Source organism: Coffea arabica, chromosome 6c (assembly GCF_036785885.1).
Source record: "Coffea arabica cultivar ET-39 chromosome 6c, Coffea Arabica ET-39 HiFi, whole genome shotgun sequence".
In the NCBI taxonomy this organism is placed as follows: Eukaryota; Viridiplantae; Streptophyta; class Magnoliopsida; order Gentianales; family Rubiaceae; genus Coffea; species Coffea arabica.
The window spans coordinates 16671314-16680903 of NC_092320.1; the positions used below are offsets into that span (position 1 = coordinate 16671314).

The 9590-nt window shown below is 36.6% G+C and overlaps 2 protein-coding genes across 4 annotated transcripts; both read right to left on the bottom strand.

Annotated features, from left to right (window-relative positions):
* Window positions 1–221: 221 nt before the first annotated feature.
* Window positions 222–3710, bottom strand: LOC113694130 (uncharacterized). 3 transcript variants are annotated; one of them, XM_027212983.2, is made up of 4 exons: window positions 3430–3709; window positions 3163–3215; window positions 2440–2669; window positions 222–837 (listed from the first exon to the last, which is right to left on the bottom strand). In XM_027212983.2, the coding sequence occupies exons 3-4, from the start codon at window positions 2620–2622 to the stop codon at window positions 490–492; spliced, it is 531 nt and encodes a 176-aa protein (XP_027068784.1). In that variant the 5' UTR covers window positions 2623–2669; window positions 3163–3215; window positions 3430–3709; the 3' UTR covers window positions 222–489. The 3 variants fall into 3 exon arrangements, with proteins under 3 accessions (XP_027068784.1, XP_027068785.1, XP_027068786.1); XM_027212984.2 differs by having other exon boundaries at window positions 3163–3220; XM_027212985.2 differs by lacking the exon at window positions 3163–3215 and having other exon boundaries at window positions 3430–3710.
* A 400-nt stretch (window positions 3711–4110) lies between these two features.
* LOC113694128 (leucine-rich repeat receptor-like tyrosine-protein kinase PXC3) lies at window positions 4111–8182 on the bottom strand. Its single transcript, XM_027212981.2, has 2 exons — window positions 5117–8182; window positions 4111–5009 (listed from the first exon to the last, which is right to left on the bottom strand). Exons 1-2 carry the CDS (start codon window positions 7458–7460, stop codon window positions 4687–4689), a joined length of 2667 nt encoding a protein of 888 aa, XP_027068782.1. The 5' UTR covers window positions 7461–8182; the 3' UTR covers window positions 4111–4686.
* Window positions 8183–9590: the final 1408 nt, after the last annotated feature.

A 9590-nucleotide genomic window follows, 5' to 3' on the forward strand; every position in this document is an offset into this window, starting at 1 on the left:
GTTATTAAGCTAAGATCTTACTGTTTATCTCAACTTCTCATCCGAATGACATCTTTATTGTCACGTCTTATGTGTTCAAATACCGTTGAGTTGAAGATTACCACGAATAAAACTATAAGATGTTTAGTCCATTCTTGACCTGAACAGACATTTTGCAAGAAAATCAGGAATCATATTCGTGCGAACAAGTTAGCTAGCATATTATTGACCCGCAAAAGAGATTAAAACGCAGGAAAAGTACGTATGCATACCAACTGCATATATTCCTTTGGCACTAGGCATATACTCCTTGTACATTGAAAAGGCTTAGTTGTCAACTTCCAGCAGTTACTGCTACCAGCAGCTCCATTTTGAACTAATACGTCAGCATTATGTGATTTCCGCTACCCGTACACCTTATGAACAGCATAAAGAAGACTCCTGAGATAATAAAAAAAAAAATGCAAAAGCTAACAGCCATGTCGACTTTGAATAAGATGCATAATCATTTTAGCCTTCCTTTTTCTCTCCTTGGTCCGCCTCGTACTCATCCTCATCATCATCATCACCATCATCATCCTCATCATCATCATTCCCATCATTATCATGCCCTTGGTCGGCATCATACTCATCATCATCATCCTCATCCTCACTGTCATCCTTGTCATCCTCATTGTCAAACAAACTGCTCCCATATCTTCTTAAGTTAGGATCATCTTCACCCAGAAAGTCCAGCCCATATTTCATGTCACGATGTTTGACCAGAAGCCAGCGAAGCAATCGGTCTTCCTTGTTAAGGTAATGCAGCTCTTCATTAAAACTGGGCGGTGTCATCATTGTCATTTGCATCAGTAGGCCCTATACAAGACCAGTATGTCATTTGTTTGGAGAAAGGGAATGCACTTCTTCATGGAAGATGCACAATAATGCTCTTCAAAAGCGTAGAAACAAGACTACCAGATATCATGATGAAACAGATAGCAAGTTACATTTAGTAAAGAGGGCATAAACAGCTAACCATGTTGGCTGTTAAGCGCATTCTTAATGTGTGATACCTACTAGCAGTCACCATAATAGATACCTAGCTATTTTGGATCATTACTTGGTCTAAGATTGTTTTCCTTTGATCATTCACTTTATTCCACCAGTAGTTGTGCGCCTTGCACTCAGAATTTAGAATTTATTTTGATATCATGTTGGTGGTATCGACCTTTGTAAAATTTAATATACTCTTAAAATGAAGATCTTATCTTTCACCAACAGGAGAAGGAGGGGACTGGTTTTCTGTGTTTCTTTTTGGGGGAAGGAGGAAGCGAGAGAATTTTGGATCTTGCAGATAGGGTCCAAAAACATTACATAGTGTTTAAAATCAAAACAGAATTCCTAGAACTATATCAACTGTACTTTAAGGGACAGGCCAAATCAGCATTTAAATTTGATTTCTAATGGTCAATCTCCAATTTTAACAAAAGCTACCAGAATATCATTTGATCTCCTTGCTTTATCTATATTTTACCATTAATAGGTACGCAATCCCACCTCCCTTATTTCAAACTAATAGGGGAAAATGACTAAGTTATCCATCAAAACAAATTTAGGTTTGTATTGACACTTGACATTTCCTCTTTTTTTTTTTTTTTTAAAAAAAGCACATATGAAATATACAAGACAGTTGAGATTCTATGTTATATTTTGAATTGAGTACTTTTTCCATGCATTAACTAATTAAATTCCTCGGTGCATGACTAAAAGAAGCCAGCTTATAAAATTTCAGAGGATAATTAGAATTCTAGCTAATAATATCGGCGGCATAGTCAGGAAAACATAATAAAAAATAACCAAGTATAATACATCCAGAAGTTGAGTGTATCAGATAAATATGACAAAAATTTAGTCGACTAGAATGATACAAGGATGTTGTGACCTTCTATCAGAGTAAGATGCTGTCCATCTTGTATTTTCAATCCTCCACAGCAGCTAAGAGTTCATGCATCACAGCTCGCTTAGGTTATTCCACACCCAATTTTCAGACATATGACTTAGCATGTGCTAACTATTTCCTTGTGGTTAATTTGCTTCATAAATTTACAAGCATTACAAGAAACCTCAACTGGAGATGTTACAAGGTAAACAAAATCCTATGGCTACTTTCTGGCAAAACTTTTTCCTGGGGAAAAAAAGAGCAGCTGGAGTAGATATGCAGAGATATCAAAGTTGAACCTAAAATGAACCCTAATTCTTAAGACTGACGAAGCTAAGAAATTCATTATGCGTTGGCTGATCTGTAAAGAAATTCAATGGCAAACAGACTTCAAATTCAAACATGCACTCAAAGCATGAATGAAAACTTTACGATCGCTCCCAAACAAGTAAAATTTAATAGTGGAAGCAACTGAACTTAAATCATATAAGGAAGAAGAAAAACGAAGGTGAAGTGGAGTGCCACATCAGTACACCAACCTGATAGTACCTCCCATCAAGTTTCCTGATGCCATAACCCAATTGAACTTGTCCAAATGACTTGACACCAGTAAGAACCCCATTTCTTCTGTAAACATGTTTCCCAACTTTAGCAGCCAAGTCCATCAATGCCTCCTTCTTTACATGGGGTTTCAACAAAAGCATGCAGTCATAAAGAGGCATCTTGTCCGTTCCCTTTCTCTTGGCTCAACCAACTTTCTTCTTAAGATCTACAGAAAAATAAAGCATTTAGAAACATGAACCAAGAATATGCAACAATCCCTTTTTGCACTCAGCGCTAATCAATTCAAACCCTTTAAGCTCCTCACAACATTTGTCCATCATCCAGGAAAAATGAGGTAAACATCAACTATCAAGGCACTTATCACAAGCTCGACATACTTTTAACTTCCATTAATACTTAACTACATTGGACTTCTCAAGAATTATCTCCTGTTCACCTTCTTGACCAATCTCTTTTCAATTAGAAAGGAAATTACGTAAACCAAACTAGATTACGACGTCAAAATCTTCAAATGCATTAAACATCAATTGATCTTATTAAAAAGGAAACATACATCAATTGATTCAAGTATAAACAAACGAAATTAGATGGTTGAAACTCGAAATCCTAATGTATGAATAACTATGAAACTGAAAGGTATTCAGGCAGACAATTTTACAAACAGGTAGAAGGCAACCAGAAGCCCAACTAAATCATACCTGTATTCACGGAGCAAATAACCAAAGATCAAGAATCAATTGACCCTTTGTTCCTGAGCTTCCATTGAGTGCGCAATTCAAGAAAACACGTTAAAAGCATGAAAATGACAAATCTAGTGACATTAACATTTATCTCGCCAAAAAAGGAAACAAAAAAAGAGCTGAAAAACTAATTCCTTAGAGATGAAAAAACAGAGAAGAAGGAAGAGAAAAGCTTGCATACGGAGAAGAAAATTGCAGAGGCAACGGAGTCTGTAACCCACTTACCTGGGATCAAGGAATTCACCCTAGGAGAAGACTCTTCAACTCCGGGGGATGAACGCAACAGGGTTAAGTGAAAACTAGAAGCAAAATGTTTTTCCGCGGGGTTCAGGGTTTAAGATGTAGAAATGTGTATTTTGCTTCCAGGGAGAATCGAAACCCAAACTCCAACAATCTTTCTTTCTTTTTTTTTCGCGGATTCAAATTTATTTTTATTTTTTTAAAACTTGGGTACTATTTGAAGGCATTAATCAGCATGTACTAATAACATTTTGGAGTTGAATTTATGATTTGTATGTAGTGAATTGCTTATAAATCTTGTTTTAAGTAATTGCTTATAGTTTAATTTTGGAGTTTAATTTACGCTCGAATTAAGTAAATAAATCAAAGTTTTGGCAAGAACATGGGTAGGGATTAAATGGTAATTGGGAAGAATAATGAACAAAATAAATTAAGGGGCCGTTTGGCATATGGCTTTTTTGCAGTTGGGTATGGGTGTGAAATAGGATGATACAGATATTGGACTGATGGTAGGATTGGCAGGCAAAGGTAACAACTGACAAGCCTTTCATCATTTCTTGAACGTAATAAAAACTCCATTGCCTCCAAAGCACTTTTATCATCCCAATGAGAATCCTCTTCATACTTCACCTATAATGGAAAATTATGCAATTGACACTTGTAGCATCTCAACAAGAACATTTTTAAGTCTTAGTGCATTCGCAAATTACATTCTTTCTCAACGAGAAGATAGAAGCTAAAGAAAGGTATCATCACCAAGATTATACAGAAGAATGACTTCTTTTAAGAGGGGAAGAGTGATAACTGAATACTGCTAACCATGCAGAGATACAGTTCTCTGGACAGAAATGAAGAGCATCTTCGAACAAAGATCTCATCCATGTGATTGAACACCTGATACATGATAGAGTACAAAACTACCATAATTGGAGTGGAGGAAGGCTTTTGGTTTTATCCTCCATCTAATTCTTCTGCAGGCTTTTACTTTTCTCCTCGATGTGGATAAGGTTACATAGCTGAGTTCCTCTTCAGCCCTTCAATACTAGACAGAGGAGTAGATTACCATTAACAGAAGCTACACCAACACATGTACAGAATCTCTCCCCTTCTCCAGTGATGATAAATTTCAAATGGCAGATAATATTTCGCGTGGTGTCTTTTCAAATGTCACTCGAGGATTCCTGATTTAGAGGGAAGAGACGAAAAACCATTTCTGAATAAACAGAATTCTGTGCTGTGCAGTTATTCTGTTATTTCTCGAAGCATTTCAACCACCTTCTTCATCTTTGGTCGTTTCGCTGGCGTACTGTCTGTACAGAGCAAAGCAACTTTCAATGCTGCAAGCATTTCTTTTCTCCAAGCAAATGAGACGGTACTAAGCTTTGCATCAAGTATCTGCTCTGGTGTTTCACCTCTTAAAGGTGCTCCCTGAACCCACTTCACCAAATCTACACCTTCACCAAATTCTTCGTCTACTGGTAATCGGGTAGTAAGGATCTCAAGCAAAACTACCCCATAGCTGTAAACATTTCCAGGTGCTGTAACTTGCATGGTATATGCATATTCTGTGTCAAAAGGAACGAGAGGAAAGATTTAAATTTTCAGAAAGAAAGAACATAACTTGGTCATAAAGCATCAGTGAGTGGAGAGAGTAAATATGAGAGTTACTAACCTGGGGGAATATATCCAAATGAACCTGCAACAGCACTGATGCTTGCGGTCCCTCTTGATGGGTCTAAGAGCTTTGATATTTCGATTTCACCAACCAACGGGTTAAAATTGGAATCTAAGAGAACATTACCTGAAGAAATGTCAAGGTGAATAATTGCGACATGATGCAAAAATGCTAAGCCTTCTGCTACTCCAATGGCAATGGAGAGTCTTGTTGGCCAGTCAGGTTTATATTCATGTTTCTTAGAAGATTCATGCAGAAACTCTGCCAATGTCCCATTCGGGTAGTATTGATGTAGCAGAAGTGCAACGTCTTCATAGATTATGAACCCAATAGGCCTTATCAGATTGGCGTGAGTGAGTTTACTCAGCCTTTCAACCTCTCTAATCATTTTGCTCTGGTGATGAATCAACGTTCTGTCCATTGATCTCAACTTCTTAACAGACAGAATCATTCCAGATGGCATGTCTGCTCTGTAAACGGTGCTAAAAGTGCCAATGCTAAGTTTATTTGATTCTTTCAGGGTCGCCTTCACTGCTGCATCAAAATCTATGGCTTGCCTAAGGTTTTCAATGAAAACATTCCCTGCTATTATGACTGGTTTGCCAGTGGTTTCATCATCAGCAGTTACACCACCTTTGGCAGCTTCCTCTTGCCTCTCCCTCATCATATAGAGCAATACAACAACGGTCACAGATGCAAAAACAGCCAAACCAGAACCAATAACAGCCAATATGATCCTGTAAGAAACCTTGTGATGATAATTCACATTACCAGACCCATTCGGATTTCCACAGGAAGGACTCAACGGCTCGCCACAGAGACCTTTGTTCCCAAAAAAGCTTGAATTTGGGCTTTTTTGAAATGGCACAAAGGTCGGTATTGGTCCAGTCAGCTGATTGTTTGAAAAATCAACCTCTATCAAACTCAGCATGCCCTTCAGTGCAGCTGGAATATTCCCGGAAAGCTGATTATTTGAAAGATCCAGAGCCACCAGCTTGTCGAGTCTTCCCAACTCTTGGGGCAACAATCCACGAAGATGATTGAAGCTCAAATTCAACGCAATCTGCAAGTTCTTCATGTGACCGATCTCAGGAGGAATACTTCCAGTCATATAGTTACTGCCCATCTGCAATTCAAGCAGCTTAATGCAATTTCCAATCTCATGAGGTATCTCCCCTCTAACAAAATTCTGACTCAGTAGCAAGTATTGCAGCCTGGAAGTACTGCAGATCTCTTGTGGTATAGTGCCATTAAGTCTGTTGCTGCTTAAGTCAAGCTTGTTCAGATTCTTGCAACTTAGAACAGTTATCGGAATCTCTCCAAATAGGCTATTTCCAGAGAGAATCAACTCCTGCAAATTGCTAAGTTGACCAAATTCTGGAGGGATGATACCACTAAAACCATTTGAGGCCAAATTAAGGAGAGTGAGATTAGAGCATTGTGCAAATTCAGAAACTATCTCTCCAGAGAGATTATTATTATCAGCTTCAAAGTATGTAAGGCCAGTAATATTACCAATCTCTCTGGGAATGTTACCTATTAACTCATTATTCCCAATTCTAATACTAGAAAGGCCTTTGCAATTGCCAACTGATGGAGGAATACTGCCAGTCAGCTTGTTTTGTGTCAAAACCAAAACCTCCAATTTTTCCATAGCAAAAATGCTCTCAGGTATGGGCCCTTCTAGCTGATTAGAGTGAAGGTTCAACAGCTGAAGTTCTGAAACTGAGCCCAAATTATCTGGAATATTACCACTTAATCCATTCTCATAAGCAGTAAAAGATCTCAAATTGGTTAAATTTCCAACCCACCGAGGGATGGAACCATTCAGCCTGTTAGTATATATCTGAAACTCTTGCAGCTTTTCCAACCCCTCAAGCTCATCAGGTATGACCCCGCTTAAATAATTATTTGACAAGTTCAATGACCTAAGGTTCTTGAGCCTGCCCAGTTCTACAGGAACTGAGCTCTCAAACTTGTTAAATGATAAATCAAGAACTTCAAGCAGCGATAAATTCCCAAATGCTTGTGGGATTGATCCATGGAAATTATTAGAAGACAGGTCAAGCCATTTCAATGCTCTAAGCTCAGAAATTAGAGTCACATTACCTTGCAACCCATGGCGAGAAAGATCAAGCCTCTCCACCATAGATTGGTTAGAGCTGCAACCAACACCAGGCCAAGAACAGAAATCTGACTGGTTTACATTCCAGGAAGACAAACTAAACTCTTTTGCAATTTCTAGCAAAATGGCATGATCATCAACAACTTGAGCAGTTACGAGTCGGAAACTTAATAGCAACCCAAAAAGTATAGCAGTTACTAGAGTTAAAAATTCCATTTTCGGCTGCCAGGAGCAACAGAAATATCTCTTTCTTCAGTCCCGCTCAGGAACCAAATAAAGAACTAAGAGAACAAAATGAATAATCAAGAAACCATGAGTCCAAGAGGAGAAAAATTCAAACTTTCCTCAAATTTTTACAACAATAACTGCTCTACTCCACCCCATTGACAGTAATGAGTGTTTGAAGCCAAAAAAGACTAAAACTTTTTAAATCCACAAGGAAATGCACTTTTAAACAAAGCCCATTTCAGAAATCCACCAATTTAAGGGGAAAAAAATGAACTTTACCATTTAAACACAATACAGGATTGTATCACTAGAACCAAAGAAACAGAGCTCAAGAAAAGGCTTATGAATGTGGGGTAAGAGTGAAAAAAAGACAAAAGTTGAGAGAAGGGGAGTAATTTTTGTTGCAAAGAATGTGCAGAAAAGTCAAGTGAGAGTGGTTGTAGAATGAAGAAGAAAGAAGAATGAAAGAGTTTTGTTGTATCGCTTGTGTGAGAAAGTGATTTGAGTGATGAAAGAAGTATGGTTTGTACAATGTTTTAGGTAACTGCTTTCACGGGTCAGGTGTTTTTTCCTGTTAGAACTCAGAACTGAGAGAAGGAAGAAGAGTTGAGGAGTTAATAAGTTTTTCGGGGGGAAAAATGGTTCAGCAAAATAGATGGCCTCACGAGAAATGAGCAGTCATGAGTCAATGAAACCGTACGGATGAATAGAATGCAATTGTTGTTTTCCCTTGCTCTTGCTGATCTGCTGATAAATAGTGCTCTACTGCAGCTCTTGCATTCTTCCAAGTAGGAGGACTTTTTTTTTCTTTGTTTTTTCTTTACTTTATTGTTGCCCTTTTTACAGGAGAAAAAAAATAGAAAGGAAAACGAGAACTTTTTATTTACAGAAAGGATTTATATTCCTAACCCAAATTTACATCATCTTGACAGTTACTAAAAAAATCAAGAAGTTATGGGTTTGTTTGGATAGTGTATTATTTGAAATATTATTTGGAATAATTACTGTAGCACTTTTTGTGATGTGATGTATGTGAGATAAAAAGGTGATTGGGAATATAAAAAGGTGGGTTGAGAAATGTGTTTATGATGTAAGTGAAATATTATTTGGGATAAAAGCACTATATATGATTTTGTTTGTCCGCCCGAAGGAATATTGCAATTGATAAAAGTGCTAATACTATTCATGAAATTGCATTGGTTCGTTAAATATTAGTACCTCGTTGGATTTTCTTTCAAAGATTAGTCTAAGTTGGTAAGAATTGTTCTTATTGTGTTATAGAACATGAGGTTTTTAGCTAGCCTTTCCAATCTATTAAGTATTTTATTTTGAATGACCTTCTCATTGATGCCATAATCCAATGGAGTCTCATAATTTTCTATAGAAGGCTTCATTTTGTGAATATGAAACCAAAAAAAAAATAATAATTTGTGATACTAGTAGATATTTTAAAACTAAGTTACCTTATTAATTATAAGAGAAAATCATCTGAAACGTCCCTCACATTTTGTAAAATGACTTTTTTCATCCCTCATTTTTAAAAGTATAATTGTATGTCCCTTACATATTCACATCGGACAAATTTAGTCCCTAACTAAGTTTCCGATTATTTTTTGGCCGGAATCCATCATGTGCAAGGCACGTGATCATTTTTGAAAGGTAAATTTGTCAAATTATATTTTACATAATCTCATCTATAGTTCTCCACATTTTATAAAATAAATTTTTTCGTTCCTCACATTTTATAAAATGATTTTTTTCATCCCTTACATTTCAAAAAATGAATTTCTCCATCCCTCGCATTTCAAAAAATGAATATTTCCATCCCTCACTAATTATATATGTGAGGGAAATCCTAAAAAAAATGTGTGTGAATACAGTTTGTTTAAACACATGTATATGTCTATTTGATTTTGTTTAATAATACGAATAGCATAAATATATGTATGTGTCTATTTGATTTCACTTAACAATACGAATACCATATATTATACGTGATTATTTGATTTCATCTGGTATTAGCTAGTAAATAATCTTGCATTCATTGTCAAGTTAGCCAATAAAGCTATTTTCGGTCAAAATACAATAAGAATATACAAATTAAGGTTCTATTAGTAA

Coding starts and splice junctions, on each gene's coding strand:
- LOC113694130 (XM_027212985.2), bottom strand. CDS start 2,622: ATGCCTCTTTATGACTGCATGCTTTTGTTGAAACCCCATGTAAAGAAG. Junction 838..2,439: donor TTGATGGGAGGTACTATCAG/GTTGGTGTACTG, acceptor GGTCTTGTATAG/GGCCTACTGATGCAAATGAC.
- LOC113694128 (XM_027212981.2), bottom strand. CDS start 7,460: ATGGAATTTTTAACTCTAGTAACTGCTATACTTTTTGGGTTGCTATTA. Junction 5,010..5,116: donor ATTTGGATATATTCCCCCAG/GTTAGTAACTCT, acceptor CTTTTGACACAG/AATATGCATATACCATGCAA.